This window comes from Mesoplodon mirus, assembly GCF_964341445.2.
Source record: "Mesoplodon mirus genome assembly, chromosome: 6".
Taxonomy (NCBI): Eukaryota; Metazoa; Chordata; class Mammalia; order Artiodactyla; family Ziphiidae; genus Mesoplodon; species Mesoplodon mirus.
In genome coordinates this window covers 72,274,373-72,299,255 of record NC_138982.1, presented here as the reverse complement: position 1 = coordinate 72,299,255, position 24,883 = coordinate 72,274,373, and the positions used below count along the sequence as shown (strand labels likewise).

Here is a 24,883-nt window from a genome sequence, read left to right as displayed (position 1 = left end):
CTATTGGACAGCACAGATACCGCGAGGTCTACGGGGCGGAGCCTTGGAGGGGGCGGGGCTTCGCGTGACATTTTGCGACTAGGATTCCACTGGCTTCACGGGCAACATCTTTCGCTGTCTGTTGCGTAGACGAATCGGCGTGACGAGCTGAAGATTCGAAGGCGCCAGGCCCAGCCCCGCGCCACACGCCGTTCCCCTAGAAACCTGAACTGCAGGACCAACTGCAGGAGGCGGCCCCGGAGCTCCGAGGACTCGTCCCGTATCGCGCCGTCCTGCCGTCGCCGCATCGCGCCGCCCCGCCCCGGCTTGCCTCAGCCGTCGTCGAAACCCGTCACAGCGTGCAGGATCGAGCGCCTCCTCGCCCTCTGCCAGGCCCCGGGGGCGCCGTCCGTCGGTCGAGGTCATGGGCAAACGGCCCCGCAGGCCCAGTGCCTACCCTGCGGACTGGTGGGGACCGCAGACCGAAGGACCCGGCCCCGCCAAGCGCCGCCGAACGGAGGAGCCCGAGGACCCCGAGTCCGAGTCCGAGGCGGCGCCCAGCCTGGACAACCTGACGGGACCTCCGGCCGCGGACGCGCTCACTTCCGTAGTGGTCCTGCCCGCCGGCTGTGCCCTGCACCTGCCCCTAGATGGCGTCGACGTGCTGCTGGCGCCCAAGCCCACGTCCGTGCTGCAAGTGTCTCTCGGAGATCACATGCTCATGCTGGTCCCCGAGGCCCTCCTGGGCTGGGGCGTGGAAGGCCCGTGGGGACAGGGCCTGCAACGGGCCGCTTTCCTGAGCGCTCCAGGGGAGTACATGGCCCGGGAGCCGGGATTCTTCTGCGCAGCTGTCCCAGAGATCGCCCGCCAAGAAGAGGCCAACCAGGAGGAAGCAGACGCCGAGCTCCTGCCGCCTGGGATGGAGGCTGAAGCCGGCTCCGTCGCTGAGCTCCGCAGCCCCACCGCAAGGGTGTCGGGACCCAGCGCGCAGGGCTTTGTCCCAGAGCCCCGTCCTCGGGCGCCCAATCCTACTCCAGAGAAACGCTCTCCTCACCACGACGACAACCTGCACTTGCACCTTCGGGAGCTCTCCCTCGACTCACCACTCCAACCTCTACCTCCCTCTCCGAGTCCGGGTCCTCACGAGCGCCCCCAACGCCCTTACCGTCCTAAGCGCGAGGCCCAGAGATGTCTGTTCCCGGAATGAACTGCACCCCGGGGTACACACACACACACACACACACACACACACACACACACACACACACACACAAATTCTGGCTACCATCCAGGAGGCCCAATGGATTTCCCGGCGTCTTTTACACTGAATGTCCTACAACCTGGAAATTAAGCATCTCGTGGGCCAACAACTCCTTTTTCCCTCCAGACTGGCTATAGTAGCAGGAGAAGATGTCAGGAAAAGAAAGCAGACTCTAGACCTCATCTTTGAAATGGAAAATCCGCCCAGGGATACCGGACAATGTGTGTTCAGACGTCTGGACTTCTTTACAACATCATTCTCAGGCCTATCCATTCCCGCTCGTTTGCATTGGTTATTTTCTCTCAAATTCTTCTCTCTCCAGCACCATACCCTATTGCTACCCTATTTCTCCCCAAACCAATAAATAACTGGATTTCTCATGTTATATGTTTTCCCATGCATTTATGAAGATTTTTAGCCATGGCTTTTCTCTTTCTTGGTGTTTTGAGCTGCTCTCCTGGAAAGTTGCAAAATAGTATGATGGTTACTATACATAATTGTATGATGTTTGTTCATAGCTTCCTCTTAACCTGAGGAAGTTCTCTTCCAGTCAAGTTCACTTTTCATTATGAATAAATGCTGGATTTTATCAGATGTTTTCAGCATGTATTAGGATATGCATTTCCTTTTTAAATCTCTTCCTCCGGTTATTTTGACTCAGAGACTGATGTAAAATGTTTGCATTCCTGCTATTCCACATTATTCATACCTTTGACATTCTACCCCGAGTTTTTTCTTTTGTAAATCAAACCTCTAACTCTTAAAACATTAATTTAGGGGCCTCCCTGGTGGTGCAGTGGTTAAGAATCTGCCTGCTAATGCAGGGGACATGGGTTCGAGCCCTGGTCTGGGAAGATCCCACATGCCGTGGAGCAACTAAGCCCATGAGCCACAGCTGAAGCCCACGCACCTACAGCCCATGCTTCGCCACCAGAGAAGCCACTGCAGTGAGAAGCCCGTGCACCTCAACGAAGAGTAGCCCCCGCTCACCGCAACTAGAGAAAGCCCGTGCGCAGCAACGAAGACTCAACGCAGCCAAAAATAAATAAATAAAAAATTTAAAAAATAAAACATTAATTAATTACCATATTTCTTTCACATTTTTACAAAAGAAATAAAATCTACAGGTAAAGCTGAAAACAAGATGGTTTCAGTTTTTTTAAACATCAATACTATTTATATTCACCAACATGCTTCACCATTTCCTCTCTACCTTTTTATTCCTATATTCCACTCTCAAAGTCTAGCCTCAATTTTCTTCTTGCTGAAGAATATACTTTAATAGTTCTTTCCACTATACCCTATGTGTAGTAAATTATCTTGGTTTTGTAAATCTCAACATGTTTTGTGTAGTACACTCTCATAGTCTTGTATATCTGAAAACTTTTATTATGTATTCATTCCTAATTCTAAAGTGTTATTTAAGTACTTTAAAGACATTACTCCATTGTTCTGCCATTTTTTATTGTTGTTGCAGGCAAGAGGTCTCTGCCAATCAAGTTGTTGTTCCTTTTATATTTGACTCAGCTGTTCATTAGCACATTTTTAAATTTTATTTTATTTTTTAATTGAAGTATAGTTGATTTACATTGGTGTGTTACTTTCTGGTGTACAGCAAAGTTATATATTTTTTCCATATTCTTTTACATGGTTATGGTTTATTACAGGATATTGAATATAGTTCCCTGTGCTATACAGTAGGACCTTGTTGTTTATCTGTTTTACACTGAATACATGATAGTTTTATATCTGCTAATCCCAAACTCCTAATTTATCTCTCCCCCACCCTCTTTCCCCTTTGGTAAACATAAGGTTGTTTTCTATGTCTGTGAGTCTATTTCTGTTTTGTAAATAACTTCATTTGTGTCATATTTTAGATTCCACATATAAGTGATATCATATGATATTTATCTTTCTTTGACTTACTTCACTTAGTATGATAATCTCTAGGTCCATCCATGTTGCTACAAATGGCATCATCTCATTCTCATTTATGGCTGAGTAGTATTCCATTGTATAGGTATGCCACATCTTTTTATCCATTCATCTGTAGATAGACATTTAGGTTGCTTCCATGTCTTGGGGTTTTTTTTCATTCATTTATTTATTTATTTATTGAATTTTTGGCTGTGTTGGGTTTTGTTGCTGCACGTGGGCTTTCTGTAGTTGCAGCGAGCGGGGGCTACTCTTCGTTGCAGTGCGCAGGCTTCTCATTACGGTGGCTTCCCTTGTTGCAGAGCACGGGCTCTAGGCACGCGGGCCTCAGTAATTGTGGCATGTGGGCTCAGTAGCTGTGGCTCGTGGGCTCTAGGCTAGCGGGCTTCAGTAGTTGTGGCAGACGGGCTTAGTTGCTTGGTGGCATGTGGGGTCTTCCCATCCCAGGGCTCAAACCTGTGTCCCCTGCACTGGCAGGCAGATTCTTAACCACTGCGCGACCAAGGAAGTCGCCAGTTGGCTATTTTAAATAGTGCTACTATGAACATTGGGGTGCATGTATCTTTTCAAATTAGAGTTTTCTCGGGATATTTGCCCAGGAGTGGGACTGCTGGACCATATAGCAACTCTTTGTAGTTTCTTAAGGAATCTACATACTGTTCTCCATAATGGCTGCACCAATTTACATTCCCTTCAACACTGTAGGAGAGTTCCCTTTTCTCCACACCCTCTCCAGCACTTATTATATGTGGACTTTTTAATGATGCTCATGCTGACCAGTGTGACGTGATACCTCATGGTAGTTTTGATTTGCATTTGTCTAGTAATTAGTGATGTTGAGCATATTTTCATGTGCTTTTTGGCCTTCCGTATGTCTTCTTTGGAGAAAGGTCTATTTAGGTCTTCTGCCCATTTCTTTTTTTTTTTTTTGCGGTATGCGGGCCTCTCACTGTTGTGGCCTCTCCCGTTGCGGAGCACAGGCTCCGGATGCACAGGCTCAGCAGCCATGGCTCACGGGCCCAGCCGCTCCGTGGCATGTGGGATCTTCCCGGACCGGGGCACGAACCCGTGTCCCCTGCATCGGCAGGCGGACTCTCAACCACTGCGCCACCAGGGAAGCCCTACACTAAAGTCTTTAATGCATTGAGATGACTTTTGTGTGTGGTGTGAGATAGTGGTCTAGTTTCTTTTTTTTTTTCTTAGCATGTGGCTGTCCAGTTTTCCCAACACCATTTTCTAATCTAAATTTATTTATTTATTTATTTTTGGCTGCGTTGGGTCTTCGTTGCAGTGCATGGGCTTCTCATTGCAGTGGCTTCTCTTGTTGCGGAGCACAGGCTCTAGGCACACGGGCTTTGGTAGTTGTGGCACAGGGGCTCAGTAGTTGTGGCTCGCGGGCTCTAGGGCACAGGCTCAGTAGTTGTGGCGCACGGGCTTAGTTGCTCCGTGGCGTGTGGGATCTTGCCAGACCAGGAATCGAACCCGTGTCCCCCTGCATTGGCAGACGGAGTTTTAACCACTGCACCACCAGGGAAGTTCCCCCGTCACCATTTATTGAAGAGACTGTCCTTTTCCATTGTACGCTCTTTGCTTCCTTGCCATGAATTCATTATCCATATATGTATGGGTTTACTCCCAGGTTCTCAGTTATGTTCCATTGACCTATGTATCTGCTTTTCTGCAAATATAATGCTGTTTTGATTATTGTAGCTTTATAATATAGTTTTAAATCAGAGAGTGTGATACCTCCAACTCTGTTCTTTTTATCAGGATTGCTTTGGCTGTTCAGGGTCTCTTATGGTTTCATGTAAATCTAAGACTTTTTTATTCTATTTTTGTGAAAAATATCCTTGGGACTTTGATAGAGATTGCATTGAATCTGAAGATTGCTTTAGGTAATAGAGACATTTGAACGATGTTATTTCTTCCAATCCATGAGCACAGAACACTTTTCCACTTATTTGTCTCCTCAGGCAAGGGAAACACAAGCAAAAGTAAACAAATAGGATTACATCAAACTAAGAAGTTTCTGCACAGTAAAGGAAACCAGCAACAAAATGAACAGGGAACCTACCTAATGGAAGAAGATACTTGCAAATCATATATCCAGTCAGGGGTGAACATCCAAAATATAGAAAGAACTCACAACAACAACAACAAAAATAAAACAACCCCCAAATGGGTATAGGACACTTTCCAAAGAAGACATAGATGGCCAATAGACACATGAAAAGATGTTCAACGTCACAAATTATTAGAGAAATGCAAATCCAAACCACAAAAGTCTATTTCTCTTAAAGTCTATGTCTCATGTAAGTATTGCTCCCCAGCTTTCTTTTTATTTCCATTTGCATGGAGTATCTTTTTCCATCCCCTCACTTTCAGTCTATGTGTGTCTTTAGATCCGAAGTGAGTCTCTTGTAGGCAGCACATATATGGGTCTTGTTTTTGTATCCATACGGCCACTCTTTTTTTTTTCAAAACAAACAACTTTTTATTGAAGTATAGTTGATTTACAATGTTGTATTAGTTTCAGGTGTACAGCAAAGCGATCTATATATGTATATATTCTTTTTCAGATTCTTTTCCATTATAAGTTATTATATACAAAATATTGAATAGAGTTCCCTGTGCCATACAGTAGGTCCTCATTTATCTATCGCCCTATGTCTTTTGATTGGAGCATTTAGTCCATTTACTTTGAATAATTATTGATGTGTATGGTCTTATTGCCATTTTATTAATTGTTTTGACATTGTTTTGTAGTGCTTTTTTCCTCCTTTCTTCTTCTTTCATTCTTTTGTCTTGTGATTTGATGACTATCTTTAATGTCATGTTCAAATCCTTGCCTCTTTTTTCTGTGTGCATCTATTATAGATTTTTCTGTTTGTGTCTATCATGAAGTTTATATACAGTGATATCTTGTTATATGTGATTGTTTTAAGTTGCTGATCTCAAATCTCAAATGCATTTAACAACCCTACAATTGTACTCTCCTCCCCTTGTGATTACTGTTTTTTTTTTTTTTTTTTTTTTTTTTTTGCTGTACGCGGAACTCTCACTGCCGTGGCCTCTCCCGTTGCGGAGCACAGGCCCCGGACACAGAGGCTCCGCGGCCATGGCTCGCGGGCCCAGCCGCTCCGCGGCATGTGGGATCCTCCGGGACCGGGGCACGAACCCGTGTCCCCTGCATCGGCAGGCGGACTCTCAACCACTGCGCCACCAGGGAAGCCCCTGATTTTTGTTTTTGACATCAAATTTTACATCTAAGTATTTTGTGTATCCCCAAACTGCTTACTGTAGATACAGATGATATTACTACTTTTGGCTTTTAACCTTCCTACTAGCTTTGTACATGTTTGATTTTCTATCTTTACTGTAGACTTTTTAAATCTGTCTCCTAAGGCAAAGGAAACAAAAGCCAAAATAAACAAATGGGACCTAATTAAACCTAAAGGTTTTCACACAGCAAAGGAAACCATCAACAAAATGAAAAGACAACCTACTGAATGGGGGGAAATATTTGGGAATGACATGACCAATAAGAGGTTAATATCCAAAATATATAAACAGCTCATACAACTCAATAGGAAAAAGCAAACCACCTGATTGAAAAACGGGCAGAAGGAACAGGATAGAAAGCCCAGAGATAAACCCACGCACATATGGTCACCTTATCTTTGATAAAGGAGGCAGGAATGTACAGTGGAGAAAGGACAGCCTCTTCAATAAGTGGTGCTGGGAAAACTGGACAGGTACATGTAAAAGTATGAGATTAGATCACTCCCGAACACCATACACAAAAATAAGCTCAAAATGGATTAAAGACCTAAATGTAACGCCAGAAACTATCAAACTCTTAGAGGAAAACATAGGCAGAACACTCTATGACATAAATCACAACAAGATCCTTTTGGACCCATCTCCTAGAGAAATGGAAATAAAAAACAAAGATAAACAAATGGGACCTAATGAAACTTCAAAGCTTTTGCACAGCAAAGGAAACCATAAGCAAGACCAAAGACAACCCTCGGAATGGGACAAAATATTTCCAAATGAAGCAACTGACAAAGGATTAATCTCCAAAATTTATAAGCAGCTCATGCAGCTCAGTAGCAAACAAACAAACAACCCAATCCAAAAATGGGCAGAAGACCTAAATAGACATTTCTCCAAAGAAGATATACAGACTCCCAACAAACACATGAAAGAATGCTCAACATCATTAACCATTAGAGAAATGCAAGTCAAAACTACAATGAGATATCATCTCACACCAGTCAGAATGGCCATCATCTAAAAGTCTAGAAACAATAAATGCTGGAGAGGGTGTGGAGAAAAGAGAACACTCTTGCACTGCTGGTGGGAATGTGAATTGGTACAGCCACTATGGGGAACAGTATGGAGGTTCCTTAAAAAACTACAAATAGAACTACCATGTGACCCAGCAATCCCACTACTGGGCATATACCCTGAGAAAACCATAATTCAAAAAGAGTCATGTACCAAAATGTTCATTGCAGCTCTATTCACAGTAGCCCGGAGCTGGAAACAACCTAAGTGTCCATCATTGGATGAATGGATAAAGAAGATGTGGCACAGATATACAATGGAATATTACTCAGCCATAAAAAGAAACGAAATTGAGCTATGTGTAATGAGGTGGATGGACCTAGAGTCTGTCATACAGAGTGAAGTCAGTCAGAAAGAGAAAGACAAATACCGTATGCTAACACATAGATATGGAATTTAAGGGAAAAAATGTCATGAAGAACCTAGGGGTAAGACAGGAATAAAGACACAGACCTACTAGAGAACGAACTTGAGGATATGGGGAGGGGCAAGGGTAAGCTCTGACAAAGCGAGAGAGAGGCATGGACATATATACACTACCAAATGTAAAACAGATAGCTACTGGGAAGCAGCCGCATGGCACAGGGAGATCAGCTCAGTGCTTTGTGACCACCTAGAAGGGTGGGATAGGGAGGGTGGGAGGGAGGGAGACGCAAGAGGGAAGAGATATGGGAACATATGTATATGTATAACTGATTCACTGTGTTATAATGCAGAAACTAACACACCATGGTAAAGCGATTATACTCCAATAAAGATGTAAAAAAAAAAAGTTTATACAACTCTCCTCAATACTCTGTAATAACGTATATGGGAACAGAATCTAAAAAACAGTGGATATATGTATAACTGATTCACTTTGCTGTACACCTGAAACTAACACAACATTGTAAATCAACTACACTCCAATAAAAATCAATTAACAAAAATGGGCAGAAGAGGTGAACAGACATTTTTCCAAAGAAGACATAACAGTCGGGCAACAGGCACATGAAAAGATGCTCAACATCACTAACCGTCAGAGAATTACAAATCAAACCACCATGAGATACCACCTCACACCTGTAAGAACACCTAACATCAAAACGACCACAAATAACAAATGTTGGCTAGGTTGTGAAATAAAGGGGACCCCCGTACACTGTTGGTGGGAATGTGAATTGGTGCAGCCACTGTGGAAAACAGTGTGGAGGTTCCTCAAAAAACTAAATAGAATTACCATAGGATACAGCAATTCCACTCCTGGGTATACATCCAAAGAAAACAAAAACACTACTTTGAAAAGATACATGCAGCTGAATGTTCGTGGCAGCATTATTTATGACAGCCAAAATATGGAAACAACCTAAGTGTCCATCAACAGATGGACAGCTAAAGAAGATGTGATGTGATACATATATGCATGTGTGTGTCTGTGTGTATGTATATACTCAGCCATAAAAAAAGAGTGAAATTTTGTCATTTACAACAACATGGATAGACTTGTAGGGTATTATGCATAGTGAAATAAGTCAGACAGAGAAAGACAAATACTGTTATGTTATCACTTAAACATGGAATCCAGAAAATAAAACAAACTAGTGAATATAACGAAAAAGAAACAGATTCACAGATATAGAGAAGAAACTCGTGGTTACAGGTGGGGAGAGGCAAGATGGGGTAAGAGATGAAGAGGTATAAACTACTATGTTTAAAGTAATTAAGCTACAAGGATATATTGTACAACACAGGGAATACAGCCAATATTTATTTTTTGGCTGTACCCCGCAGCACACGGGGATCTTAGTTCCCTGAACAGGGACTGAACCCGGGGCCCCTGCAGTGGAAGCATGGAGTCTTAACCACTGGACCGCCAGGCAAGGGTCCATAGCCAATATTTTATAATAACTATAAATGGAGTATAATCTTTAGGAATTGTTCATCATTATCTTGTACACCTGAAACGTAACACTGTAACTCCATTATACCTCAATTTTTAAAAAACTAAAAAAAAAAACCCGACAATGACATATCACTTCATACCTGTTAGAATGGCTTTTATCAAAAGGCAAGAAATTAAAAGTGTTGGCGAGTACGTGGAGAAAAGTGAGCCCTCCTGCGGTGTCGGTGGGAATGTAAACTGGCACAGCCACTATGGAGAACGGTATGAAGATTCCTTAGAAATGCAGGAATAGAACTACCATATGATCCAGCTATCCCACTTCTGAGTATTTATCCAAAGTATATGAAAACACTAACTTGAAAACACTTATGCACCCCCATGTTCATTGCAGCATTATTTACAATAGTCAAGGTATAGCAACAACCGCAGTGCCCATCAACCAATAAATGAATAAAGAAGAGGTGAAACACAATATATACAATATAGACACAGCCATAGGAAAAAAATAAAACCTGGCCATTTGCCACAGCATGGATGGACACTGAGAGTATTATGCTAAGTGAAAGAAGTCAGCTAGAGAAAGCCAAATACCATATGATTTCACATAGATATGGAATTAAAAAAAACACACAAAGTAAATGAACAAACCACACCAAACAAAAACAAACATGTAGATACAGAGAACAGAGTAGTGGCTACCAGAGGGGAAAGGGTGAAATGGATAAAGAGGATCAACTCTGTGGTGACTATACAAACTAAATCTTTGTTGGTGAGCATGCTGTAGTGTGTACAGAAGTAGAAATATAATGTTGTCCATATGAAACTTATATAATGTTATAAACAAATGTTACCTCAATAAAAAATAATTTTTAAAAAAGATATACATATAGCAATGATTAAAATGACTCTTCGTGGAATTTAAGTTCCAGTTATGGAGGGAAGTGAAGAACTGATAGTTTAAGTTTCACTGAAAAGATGAATTTTTCCAGAAGGGCATAAGCATTGATGGAGTTTGGATATGTAAAGGGCTAAGCTAGAAAGTTAGGAGGTAGCCACTACTCTGAGAATAAATCTTTTAAATTGTGATTACAGAGGGGGTCACAATTTGGAGTAATTGTTACTGAGCCACGTTCATTTGCCTCACACACAGAAAGCCCAACTCTGAGATAGAGAGGTTTGCAGCAGAGAAAGGGTTTATTCCCAAGGCAGTCAAGCAAGGAGAAAGGAGAACAAATCTCAAATCCATCTCCCCAAAGGCCAGGGGCTAGGGATATTTACTGGATAAAGAATTAGGGTGGCCTGAGGTGCAGGGAGTGTGGGGAAAGGTGAGTGGAAAGGAGAAAAAATCGGGTCGGGACTTCCCTGGTGGCACAGTGGTTAAGAATCCGCCTACCAAAAAAAAAAAAAAAAGAATCCGCCTACCAATGCAGGGGACATGGGTTCGAGCCCTGGTCTGGGAGGATCTCACATGCCTCGGAGCAACTAAGCCCTAGAGCCACAAGTACTGAGCCTGCACTCTAGAGCCTGCGTGCCACAACTACTGAGCCCGTGTGCCACAACTGCTGAAGCCCACACTCCTAGTGTCCGTGTTCCACAACAAGAGAAGCCACCACAATGAGAGGCCTGCACACTGCAACGAAGAGAAGCCCCCGCTCACTGCAAACAGAGAAAGCCCGCACGCAGCAACGAAGACCCAACGCAGCCAAAAATAAATAAATTAAATAAATAAATACATTTTAAAAAAAAGATGTATCGTTATTCTCGGCAGGTGCAACTAAGCTACGTGCTTCTTCAGAGGATGCATGTTCAGAAAACGGCGACATTGGCATATTCTTAGGGTGGAGGTTTTGGCCCTCTGACATCAAATGGCCACCGATCAGACACTCTCGCATGCCCGAGGGGAGAGGCGGTTGTCCCAACCAGTCTTAACCAGCTGAAGTTCAAACTGGACAACTGACTCCAAGTTCCAAAAAAACAACTCGGGCAAACATCTTAAGACTCTTACATCAGAGGTACTTATCCATAGGGGTCGTGAAGAGGCCTTGTAGCTTACTCTTTAGGCTACATCATGCTTGGGGGATATGCAAGTTTTTGTAAAAACAGTTAAAGTGAGCTTGACCAGCGAAGGCAGTTTACAGTTTACTATTTACTAATTAAGTTATAGTCTAATGGATGTAACTGATGACTACCATATAAGTTTCATAATGACAAGGTAAAAGAGTATGAGTCAATGAGGTAGGAGGGAGGACAAAATTACTGAAGAGGAAGAGAACTGAGAAGCCAAGATGTGGGGGGAGGAGGGATCCATGACAATATTAAACTCACCACAAACTACAGCAGACGTGCAATGAGTGAGAATTACAGTGAATCAAGGGCGAAAGTCTTCAAAGACTGTGATAGAGACATTTGCTACACATACATTTGATAAGTGACTGGTAGTAGTATGACTGAACCCCAATGTCTTTAAACAATATTTTGTTTATTTACAGAATGTGGTAATACTATGAAGGCCATAGAGAGAGGGATGAGATAGAGAGTAAGTGAAGAAACCATTCCAAACAAAATGGTCAGAAATGCCCTTTTCAAGAAAGTGCCCTCAGAGTTGGTCTTTGAAGAACGAACCAGCACTGCAAAAAGTTGGAGGAAAAGTTGAAACCTAATTTTTTAAGTAAAAAAAAAACAAGAAGATGGGAATATTTCAAAGAATTAAATATAATATTGGCTAATAAGCATGTGAAAAAAATGATCCACCTTGACTGGCAATCAGAAATGCAAAATGAAAACACAATGATATAGCATTTTACTACACCAGGTTGGAAAACAGTTAAGAGTCTATCAATAAGAAATGTTTACAAGGATGTAATGAAATGGAAACATACTCCGCTCACAGGAGTTTAAACTGTGAAAAATATTTTGGGGAAAAAAAAGAGGAAGGCGTTACCTATTAACATTTTTTGAATCTTTTTTTTATAATTTTAAAATTTATTTATTTCTTTGTTTATTTATTTATCTATTTATTTATTTTTGGCTGTGTCTGGTCTTCGGTGCTGCATGCTGGCTTTTCTCTAGTTGAGGCCAGCAGGGGCTACTCTTGGTTGCAGTGCGCGGGCTTCTCATTGCAGTGGCTTCTCTTGTTGCAGAGCACAGGCTCTAGGCACAAGGGCTTCAGCAGTTGTGGCGCACGGGTTTTGCTGCTCTGCAGCATGTGGGGTCTTCCCAGATCAGGGATCAAACCCATGTCCCCTGCATTGGCAGGCAGATTCTTAACCACTGCGTCACCAGGGAAGTCCCTACCTATTAACTTGAAAAGACACACACAGGACCAATTATAGTAATTCACTCTTAGGTGTATGCAATAAATGTATGAGTTAAGAGTTCATGATTTAAAACCAGAGAAGTCTGCATTGGATGCCTATATCTAACACAAACGTGGTACATATTTAAGTTTTGAAACCTCACTTGACCACTCTGAGCTTCAGGTGTTGTGAAAAGTAAAAAAGGTCATTTTTTTTTTCAGAGAGGGCAGGAAGACACTTTTGCAGGTCATAGATAACTTTTACGGTTTTGATTGTGGTGATAGTTTCACGAGTGTATTCTTATCTACAAACTCAAGTTGTTTACATTAAATGTGTACAGCTTTTAGTACATACCTTAACTACTGCGCCACCAGGGTCCTGGCGGCGCAGTAGTTAAGAATCCGCATGCCGGGTTCGAGCCCTGGTCCGGGAAGATCCCACATGCCGTGGAGCAAATAAGCCCATGTGCCGCAACTACTGAGCCTGCACTCTAGAGCCCAAGAGCCACGACTACTGAGCCTGCGTCCCACAACTACAGAAGCCCGTGTGCCTAGAGCCCGTGCTCCGCAACAAACAGAAGCCACCGCAACGAGAAGCCTGTGCACCGCAGCGAAGACTAGCCCCCGCTCGCTGCAACTAGAGAAAGCCCTCACGCAGCAACAAAGACCCAACGCAGCCAAAAGTACATAAAAATAAAAAATTTTTTCAAAACAAAGATCAGGGCTTCCCAGGTGGCACAGTGGTTGAGGGTCCGCCTGCCGACGCAGGGGACACGGGTTCGTGTCCCGGTCCGGGAAGATCCCGCATGCCGCGGAGGGGCTGGGCCCGTGAGCCTTGGCCGCTGAGCCAGCGCGTCTGGAGCCTGTGCTCCGCAACGGGAGAGGCCACAACAGTGAGAGGCCCGCGTACCGCCAAATTAATTAATTAATTAATTAATTTAATTTAATTTAATAAATGAAGATCATTTTTTAAACCTCAGTAGAATGGTTGGCATATAATAAATACTGAATAAAACAAGTTAATTATACTAAGATTGTTTTAATTTGATAACAGCTTTTATCTTCAGGAAGGAACTGCCACAAATATTTGACTATTAAGACAGAGCTTTACCTAAACATATATGAGTATTTTCCATTTACTCCTGAAATGAAAGCACAAGCATTAAAGGAATTTCATGGAACGTTTAGATAGGTCCGTTTTATGTTGCCAGGGGGGTGGTCTATTTGAGTGGTTTTTTTCTCTAGAATGCCTGAAATCAAAGGAAAATATTAACCTTAAAGGTGACTAATAGTTAAAGTTCCATTTTCGGGGTATCTTTTTTTCTCTAAGAATGAAGTACACGAGTATTCTGGCCCCCGGAGGACTTTAACAGTAGCTTTCTACCAACCACAGCCCCGGCTATTGGGCAGCACAGATACCGCGAGGTCTACGGGGCGGAGCCTTGGAGGGGGCGGGGCTTCGCGTGACATTTTGCGACTAGGATTCCACTGGCTTCACGGGCAACATCTTTCGCTGTCTGTTGCGTAGACGAATCGGCGTGACGAGCTGAAGATTCGAAGGCGCCAGGCCCAGCCCCGCGCCAGACGCCGTTCCCCTAGAAACCTGAACTGCAGGACCAACTGCAGGAGGCGGCCCCGGAGCTCCGAGGACTCGTCCCGTATCGCGCCGTCCTGCCGTCGCCGCATCGCGCCGCCCCGCCCCGGCTTGCCTCAGCCGTCGTCGAAACCCGTCACAGCGTGCAGGATCGAGCGCCTCCTCGCCCTCTGCCAGGCCCCGGGGGCGCCGTCCGTCGGTCGAGGTCATGGGCAAACGGCCCCGCAGGCCCAGTGCCTACCCTGCGGACTGGGGGGGACCGCAGACCGAAGGACCCGGCCCCGCCAAGCGCCGCCGAACGGAGGAGCCCGAGGACCCCGAGTCCGAGTCCGAGGCGGCGCCCAGCCTGGACAACCTGACGGGACCTCCGGCCGCGGACGCGCTCACTTCCGTAGTGGTCCTGCCCGCCGGCTGTGCCCTGCACCTGCCCCTAGATGGCGTCGACGTGCTGCTGGCGCCCAAGCCCACGTCCGTGCTGCAAATGTCTCTCGGAGATCACATGCTCATGCTGGTCCCCGAGGCCCTCCTGGGCTGGGGCGTGGAAGGCCCGTGGGGACAGGGCCTGCAACGGGCCGCTTTCCTGAGCGCTCCAGGGGAGTACATGGCCCGGGAGCCGGGATTCTTCTGCGCAGCTGTCCCAGAGATCGCCCGCCAAGAAGAGGCCAACCAGGAGGAAGCAGACGCCGAGCTCCTGCCGCCTGGGATGGAGGCTGAAGCCGGCTCCGTCGCTGAGCTCCGCAGCCCCACCGCAAGGGTGTCGGGACCCAGCGCGCAGGGCTTTGTCCCAGAGCCCCGTCCTCGGGCACCCAATCCTAGTCCGGAGAAACGCTCTCCTCACCACGACGACAACCTGCACTTGCACCTTTGGGAGCTCTCCCTCGACTCACCACTCCAACCTCTACCTCCCTCTCCGAGTCCGGGTCCTCACGAGCGCCCCCAACGCCCTTACCGTCCTAAGCGCGAGGCCCAGAGATGTCTGTTCCCGGAATGAACTGCACCCCGGGGTACACACACACACACACACACACACACACACACACACACACATTCTGGCTACCATCCAGGAGGCCCAATGGATTTCCCGGCGTCTTTTACACTGAATGTCCTACAACCTGGAAATTAAGCATCTCGTGGGCCAACAACTCCTTTTTCCCTCCAGACTGGCTATAGTAGCAGGAGAAGATGTCAGGAAAAGAAAGCAGACTCTAGACCTCATCTTTGAAATGGAAAATCCGCCCAGGGATACCGGACAATGTGTGTTCAGACGTCTGGACTTCTTTACAACATCATTCTCAGGCCTATCCATTCCCGCTCGTTTGCATTGGTTATTTTCTCTCAAATTCTTCTCTCTCCAGCACCATACCCTATTGCTACCCTATTTCTCCCCAAACCAATAAATAACTGGATTTCTCATGTTATATGTTTTCCCATGCATTTATGAAGATTTTTAGCCATGGCTTTTCTCTTTCTTGGTGTTTTGAGCTGCTCTCCTGGAAAGTTGCAAAATAGTATGATGGTTACTATACATAATTGTATGATGTTTGTTCATAGCTTCCTCTTAACCTGAGGAAGTTCTCTTCCAGTCAAGTTCACTTTTCATTATGAATAAATGCTGGATTTTATCAGATGTTTTCAGCATGTATTAGGATATGCATTTCCTTTTTAAATCTCTTCCTCTGGTTATTTTGACTCAGAGACTGATGTAAAATGTTTGCATTCCTGCTATTCCACATTATTCATACCTTCGAAATTCTACCCCGAGTTTTTTCTTTTGTAAATCAAACCTCTAACTCTTAAAACATTAATTTAGGGGCCTCCCTGGTGGCGCAGTGGTTAAGAATCTGCCTGCTAATGCAGGGGACATGGGTTCGAGCCCTGGTCTGGGAAGATCCCACATGCCGTGGAGCAACTAAGCCCATGAGCCACAGCTGAAGCCCACGCACCTACAGCCCATGCTTCGCCACCAGAGAAGCCACTGCAGTGAGAAGCCCGTGCACCTCAACGAAGAGTAGTCCCCGCTCACCGCAACTAGAGAAAGCCCGTGCGCAGCAACGAAGACTCAACGCAGCCAAAAATAAATAAATAAAAATTAAAAAAAATAAAACATTAATTAATTACCATATTTCTTTCACATTTTTACAAAAGAAATAAAATCTACAGGTAAAGCTGAAAACAAGATGGTTTCAGTTTTTTAAACATCAATACTATTTATATTCACCAACATGCTTCACCATTTCCTCTCTACCTTTTTATTCTTATATTCCACTCTCAAAGTCTAGCCTCAATTTTCTTCTTGCTGAAGAATATACTTTAATAGTTCTTTCCACTATACCCTATGTGTAGTAAATTATCTTGGTTTTGTAAATCTCAACATGTTTTGTGTAGTACACTCTCATAGTCTTGTATATCTGAAAACTTTTATTATGTATTCATTCCTAATTCTAAAGTGTTATTTAAGTACTTTAAAGACATTACTCCATTGTTCTGCCATTTTTTATTGTTGTTGCAGGCAAGAGGTCTCTGCCAATCAAGTTGTTGTTCCTTTTATATTTGACTCAGCTGTTCATTAGCACATTTTTAAATTTTATTTTATTTTTTAATTGAAGTATAGTTGATTTACATTGGTGTGTTACTTTGTGGTGTACAGCAAAGTTACATATTTTTTCCATATTCTTTTACATGGTTATGGTTTATTACAGGATATTGAATATAGTTCCCTGTGCTATACAGTAGGACCTTGTTGTTTATCTGTTTTACACTGAATACATGATAGTTTTATATCTGCTAATCCCAAACTCCTAATTTATCTCTCCCCCACCCTCTTTCCCCTTTGGTAAACATAAGGTTGTTTTCTATGTCTGTGAGTCTATTTCTGTTTTGTAAATAACTTCATTTGTGTCATATTTTAGATTCCACATATAAGTGATATCATATGATATTTATCTTTCTTTGACTTACTTCACTTAGTATGATAATCTCTAGGTCCATCCATGTTGCTACAAATGGCATCATCTCATTCTCATTTATGGCTGAGTAGTATTCCATTGTATAGGTATGCCACATCTTTTTATCCATTCATCTGTAGATAGACATTTAGGTTGCTTCCATGTCTTGGGGTTTTTTTTCATTTATTTATTTATTTATTTAATTTTTGGCTGTGTTGGGTTTTGTTGCTGCACGTGGGCTTTCTCTAGTTGCAGCGAGCGGGGGCTACTCTTCGTTGCAGTGCGCAGGCTTCTCATTACGGTGGCTTCTCTTGTTGCAGAGCACGGGCTCTAGGCACGCGGGCCTCAGTAATTGTGGCATGTGGGCTCAGTAGCTGTGGCTCGTGGGCTCTAGGCTAGCGGGCTTCAGTAGTTGTGGCACACGGGCTTAGTTGCTTGGTGGCATGTGGGGTCTTCCCAGCCCAGGGCTCAAACCTGTGTCCCCTGCACGGGCAGGCAGATTCTTAACCACTGCGCCACCAAGGAAGTCGCCAGTTGGCTATTTTAAATAGTGCTACTATGAACATTGGGGTGCATGTATCTTTTCAAATTAGAGTTTTCTCGGGATATTTGCCCAGGAGTGGGACTGCTGGACCATATAGCAACCCTTTTTAGTTTCTTAAGGAATCTCCATGCTGTTCTCCATAATGGCTGCACCAATTTACATTCCCTTCAACACTGTAGGAGAGTTCCCTTTTCTCCACAACCTCTCCAGCACTTATTATATGTGGACTTTTTAATGATGCTCATGCTGACCAGTGTGACGTGATACCTCATTGTAGTTTTGATTTGCATTTGTCTAGTAATTAGTGATGTTGAGCATATTTTCATGTGCTTTTTGGCCTTCCGTATGTCTTCTTTGGAGAAATGTCTATTTAGGTCTTCTGCCCATTTCTTTTTTTTTTTTTTTTGCGGTATGCGGGCCTCTCACTGTTGTGGCCTCTCCCGTGGCGGAGCACAGGCTCCGGATGCGCAGGCTCAGCAGCCATGGCTCACGGGCCCAGCCGCTCCGTGGCATGTGGGATCTTCCCGGACCGGGGCACGAACCCGTGTCCCCTGCATCGGCAGGCGGACTCTCAACCACTGCGCCACCAGGGAAGCCCTACACTAAAGTCTTTAATGCATTGAGATGACTTTTGTGTGTGGTGTGAGATAGTGGTCTAGTTTCTTTTTTTTTTTCTTAGCATGTGGCTGTCCAGTTTTCCCAACACCATTTTTTAATCTAAATTTATTTATTTATTTATTTTTGGCTGCGTTGGGTCTTCGTTGCAGTGCATGGGCTTCTCATTGCAGTGGCTTCTCTTGTTGCGGAGCACAGGCTCTAGGCACACGGGCTTTGGTAGTTGTGGCACAGGGGCTCAGTAGTTGTGGCTCGCGGGCTCTAGGGCACAGGCTCAGTAGTTGTGGCGCTCGGGCTTAGTTGCTCCGTGGCGTGTGGGATCTTGCCAGACCAGGAATCGAACCCGTGTCCCCCTGCATTGGCAGACGGAGTTTTAACCACTGCACCACCAGGGAAGTTCCCCCGTCACCATTTATTGAAGAGACTGTCCTTTTCCATTGTACGCTCTTTGCTTCCTTGCCATGAATTCATTATCCATATATGTATGGGTTTACTCCCAGGTTCTCAGTTATGTTCCATTGACCTATGTATCTGCTTTTCTGCAAATATAATGCTGTTTTGATTATTGTAGCTTTATAATATAGTTTTAAATCAGAGAGTGTGATACCTCCAACTCTTTCTTTTTATCAGGATTGCTTTGGCTGTTCAGGGTCTCTTATGGTTTCATGTAAATCTAAGACTTTTTTATTCTATTTTTGCGAAAAATATCCTTGGGACTTTGATAGAGATTGCATTGAATCTGAAGATTGCTTTAGGTAATAGAGACATTTGAACGATGTTATTTCTTCCAATCCATGAGCACAGAACACTTTTCCACTTATTTGTCTCCTCAGGCAAGGGAAACACAAGCAAAAGTAAACAAATAGGATTACATCAAACTAAGAAGTTTCTGCACAGTAAAGGAAACCAGCAACAAAATGAACAGGGAACCTACCTAATGGAAGAAGATACTTGCAAATCATATATCCAGTCAGGGGTGAACATCCAAAATATAGAAAGAACTCACAACAACAACAACAAAAATAAAACAACCCCCAAATGGGTATAGGACACTTTCCAAAGAAGACATAGATGGCCAATAGACACATGAAAAGATGTTCAACGTCACAAATTATTAGAGAAATGCAAATCCAAACCACAAAAGTCTATTTCTCTTAAAGTCTATGTCTCATGTAAGTATTGCTCCCCAGCTTTCTTTTTATTTCCATTTGCATGGAGTATCTTTTTCCATCCCCTCACTTTCAGTCTATGTGTGTCTTTAGCTCCGAAGTGAGTCTCTTGTAGGCAGCATATATATGGGTCTTGTTTTTGTATCCATTCGGCCACTCTTTTTTTTTTTTTCAAAACAAACAACTTTTTATTGAAGTATAGTTGATTTACAATGTTGTATTAGTTTCAGGTGTACAGCAAAGCGATCTATATATGTATATATTCTTTTTCAGATTCTTTTCCATTATAAGTTATTATATACAAAATATTGAATAGAGTTCCCTGTGCCATACAGTAGGTCCTCATTTATCTATCGCCCTATGTCTTTTGATTGGAGCATTTAGTCCATTTACTTTGAATAATTATTGATGTGTATGGTCTTATTGCCATTTTATTAATTGTTTTGACATTGTTTTGTAGTGCTTTTTTCCTCCTTTCTTCTTCTTTCATTCTTTTGTCTTGTGATTTGATGACTATCTTTAATGTCATGTTCAAATCCTTGCCTCTTTTTTCTGTGTGCATCTATTATAGATTTTTCTGTTTGTGTCTATCATGAAGTTTATATACAGTGATATCTTGTTATATGTGATTGTTTTAAGTTGCTGATCTCAAATCTCAAATGCATTTAACAACCCTACAATTGTACTCTCCTCCCCTTATGATTACTGTGTTTGACATCATATTTTACATCTAAGTATTTTGTGTATCCCCAAACTGCTTACTGTAGATACAGATGATATTACTACTTTTGGCTTTTAACCTTCCTACTAGCTTTGTACATGGTTGATTTTCTATCTTTACTGTATATTTTTTTAATCTGTCTCCTAAGGCAAAGGAAACAAAAGCCAAAATAAACAAATGGGACCTAATTAAACCTAAAAGTTTCCAGACAGCAAAGGAAACCATCAACAAAATGAAAAGACAACCTACTGAATGGGGGAAAATATTTGGGAATGAGATGACCAATAAGAGGTTAATATCCAAAATATATATAAACAGCTCATACAACTCAATAGGAAAAAGCAAACCACCTGATTGAAAAACGGGCAGAAGGAACAGGATAGAAAGCCCAGAGATAAACCCACGCACATATGGTCACCTTATCTTTGATAAAGGAGGCAGGAATGTACAGTGGAGAAAGGACAGCCTCTTCAATAAGTGGTGCTGGGAAAACTGGACAGGTACATGTAAAAGTATGAGATTAGATCACTCCCGAACACCATACACAAAAATAAGCTCAAAATGGATTAAAGACCTAAATGTAACGCCAGAAACTATCAAACTCTTAGAGGAAAACATAGGCAGAACACTCTATGACATAAATCACAACAAGATCCTTTTGGACCCACCTCCTAGAGAAATGGAAATAAAAAACAAAGATAAACAAATGGGACCTAATGAAACTTCAAAGCTTTTGCACAGCAAAGGAAACCATAAGCAAGACCAAAGACAACCCTCGGAATGGGACAAAATATTTCCAAATGAAGCAACTGACAAAGGATTAATCTCCAAAATTTATAAGCAGCTCATGCAGCTCAGTAGCAAACAAGCAAACAACCCAATCCAAAAATGGGCAGAAGACCTAAATAGACATTTCTCCAAAGAAGATATACAGACTCCCAACAAACACATGAAAGAACGCTCAACATCATTAACCATTAGAGAAATGCAAGTCAAAACTGCAATGAGATATCATCTCACACCAGTCAGAATGGCCATCATCTAAAAGTCTAGAAACAATAAATGCTGGAGAGGGTGTGGAGAAAAGGGAACACTCTTGCACTGCTGGTGGGAATGTGAATTGGTACAGCCACTATGGGGAACAGTATGGAGGTTCCTTAAAAAACTACAAATAGAACTACCATGTGACCCAGCAATCCCACTACTGGGCATATACCCTGAGAAAACCATAATTCAAAAAGAGTCATGTACCAAAATGTTCATTGCAGCTCTATTCACAATAGCCCGGAGCTGGAAACAACCTAAGTGTCCATCATTGGATGAATGGATAAAGAAGATGTGGCACAGATATACAATGGAATATTACTCAGCCATAAAAAGAAACGAAATTGAGCTATGTGTAATGAGGTGGATGGACCTAGAGTCTGTCATACAGAGTGAAGTCAGTCAGAAAGAGAAAGACAAATACCGTATGCTAACACATAGATATGGAATTTAAGGGAAAAAATGTCATGAAGAACCTAGGGGTAAGACAGGAATAAAGACACAGACCTACTAGAGAACGGACTTGAGGATATGGGGAGGGGCAAGGGTAAGCTCTGACAAAGCGAGAGAGAGGCATGGACATATATACACTACCAAATGTAAAACAGATAGCTACTGGGAAGCAGCCGCATGGCACAGGGAGATCAGCTCAGTGCTTTGTGACCACCTAGAAGGGTGGGATAGGGAGGGTGGGAGGGAGGGAGACGCAAGAGGGAAGAGATATGGGAACATATGTATATGTATAACTGATTCACTGTGTTATAAGGCAGAAACTAACACACCATTGTAAAGCGATTATACTCCAATAAAGATGTAAAAAAAAAGTTTATACAACTCTCCTCAATACTCTGTAATAACGTATATGGGAACAGAATCTAAAAAACAGTGGATCTATGTATAACTGATTCACTTTGCTGTACACCTGAAACTAACACAACATTGTAAATCAACTACACTCCAATAAAAATCAATTAACAAAAATGGGCAGAAGAGGTGAACAGACATTTTTCCAAAGAAGACATAACAGTCGGGCAACAGGCACATGAAAAGATGCTCAACATCACTAACCGTCAGAGAAATACAAATCAAACCACCATGAGATACCACCTCACACCTGTAAGAACACCTAACATCAAAACGACCACAAATAACAAATGTTGGCTAGGTTGTGAAATAAAGGGGACCCCCGTACACTGTTGGTGGGAATGTGAATTGGTGCAGCCACTGTGGAAAACAGTGTGGAGGTTCCTCAAAAAACTAAATAGAATTACCATAGGATACAGCAATTCCACTCCTGGGTATACATCCAAAGAAAACAAAAACACTACTTTGAAAAGATACATGCAGCTGAATGTTCGTGGCAGCATTATTTATGACAGCCAAAATATGGAAACAACCTAAGTGTCCATCAACAGATGGACAGCTAAAGAAGATGTGATGTGATACATATATGCATGTGTGTGTCTGTGTGTATGTATATACTCAGCCATAAAAAAAGAGTGAAATTTTGTCATTTACAACAACATGGATAGACTTGTAGGGTATTATGCATAGTGAAATAAGTCAGACAGAGAAAGACAAATACTGTTATGTTATCACTTAAACATGGAATCCAGAAAATAAAACAAACTAGTGAATATAACGAAAAAGAAACAGATTCACAGATATAGAGAAGAAACTCGTGGTTACAGGTGGGGAGAGGCAAGATGGGGTAAGAGATGAAGAGGTATAAACTACTATGTTTAAAGTAATTAAGCTACAAGGATATATGGTACAACACAGGGAATACAGCCAATATTTATTTTTTGGCTGTACCCCGCAGCACACGGGGATCTTAGTTCCCTGAACAGGGACTGAACCCGGGGCCCCTGCAGTGGAAGCATGGAGTCTTAACCACTGGACCGCCAGGCAAGGGTCCATAGCCAATATTTTATAATAACTATAAATGGAGTATAATCTTTAGGAATTGTTCATTATTATCTTGTACACCTGAAACGTAACACTGTAACTCCATTATACCTCAATTTTTAAAAAACTAAAAAAAAACCGGACAATGACATATCACTTCATACCTGTTAGAATGGCTTTTATCAAAAGGCAAGAAATTAAAAGTGTTGGCGAGTACGTGGAGAAAAGTGAGCCCTCCTGCGGTGTCGGTGGGAATGTAAACTGGCACAGCCACTATGGAGAACGGTATGAAGATTCCTTAGAAATGCAGGAATAGAACTACCATATGATCCAGCTATCCCACTTCTGAGTATTTATCCAAAGTATATGAAAACACTAACTTGAAAACACTTATGCACCCCCATGTTCATTGCAGCATTATTTACAATAGTCAAGGTATAGCAACAACCGCAGTGCCCATCAACCAATAAATGAATAAAGAAGAGGTGAAACACAATATATACAATATAGATACAGCCATAGGAAAATAGTAAAACCTGGCCATTTGCCACAGCATGGATGGACACTGAGAGTATTATGCTAAGTGAAAGAAGTCAGCTAGAGAAAGCCAAATACCATATGATTTCACATAGATATGGAATTTAAAAAAAACATACAAAGTAAATGAACAAACCACACCAAACAAAAACAAACATGTAGATACAGAGAGCAGAGTAGTGGCTACCAGAGGGGAAAGGGTGAAATGGATAAAGAGGATCAACTCTGTGGTGACTATACAAACTAAATCTTTGTTGGTGAGCATGCTGTAGTGTGTACAGAAGTAGAAATATAATGTTGTCCATATGAAACTTATATAATGTTATAAACAAATGTTACCTCAATAAAAAATAATTTTTAAAAAAGATATACATATAGCAATGATTAAAATGACTCTTCGTGGAATTTAAGTTCCAGTTATGGAGGGAAGTGAAGAACTGATAGTTTAAGTTTCACTGAAAAGATGAATTTTTCCAGAAGGGCATAAGCATTGATGGAGTTTGGATATGTAAAGGGCTAAGCTAGAAAGTTAGGAGGTAGCCACTACTCTGAGAATAAATCTTTTAAATTGTGATTACAGAGGGGGTCACAATTTGGAGTAATTGTTACTGAGCCACGTTCATTTGCCTCACACACAGAAAGCCCAACTCTGAGATAGAGAGGTTTGCAGCAGAGAAAGGGTTTATTCACAAGGCAGTCAAGCAAGGAGAAAGGAGAACAAATCTCAAATCCATCTCCCCAAAGGCCAGGGGCTAGGGATATTTACTGGATAAAGAATTAGGGTGGCCTGAGGTGCAGGGAGTGTGGGGAAAGGTGAGTGGAAAGGAGAAAAAGATCGGGTCTGGACTTCCCTGGTGGCACAGTGGTTAAGAATCTGCCTACCAAAAAAAAAAAAAAAAAGAATCCGCCTACCAATGCAGGGGACATGGGTTCGAGCCCTGGTCCGGGAAGATCTCACATGCCTCGGAGCAACTAAGCCCTTGAGCCACAAGTACTGAGCCTGCACTCTAGAGCCTGCGTGCCACAACTACTGAGCCCGTGTGCCACAACTGCTGAAGCCCACGCTCCTAGTGTCCGTGTTCCACAACAAGAGAAGCCACC

General features: G+C 42.8%; 2 protein-coding genes across 2 annotated transcripts; both read left to right on the top strand.

Moving 5' to 3' along the window:
- Window positions 1-403: 403 nt before the first annotated feature.
- LOC309806582 (proline-rich protein 23C-like) lies at window positions 404-1,186 on the top strand (the record flags this gene model as incomplete). Its single annotated transcript, XM_082625467.1, has 1 exon — window positions 404-1,186. The coding sequence occupies one exon, from the start codon at window positions 404-406 to the stop codon at window positions 1,184-1,186; it is 783 nt and encodes a 260-aa protein (XP_082481593.1).
- Window positions 1,187-14,507: 13,321 nt separating this feature from the next.
- LOC309806602 (proline-rich protein 23C-like) lies at window positions 14,508-15,290 on the top strand (the record flags this gene model as incomplete). Its single annotated transcript, XM_082625488.1, has 1 exon — window positions 14,508-15,290. The coding sequence occupies one exon, from the start codon at window positions 14,508-14,510 to the stop codon at window positions 15,288-15,290; it is 783 nt and encodes a 260-aa protein (XP_082481614.1).
- Window positions 15,291-24,883: the final 9,593 nt, after the last annotated feature.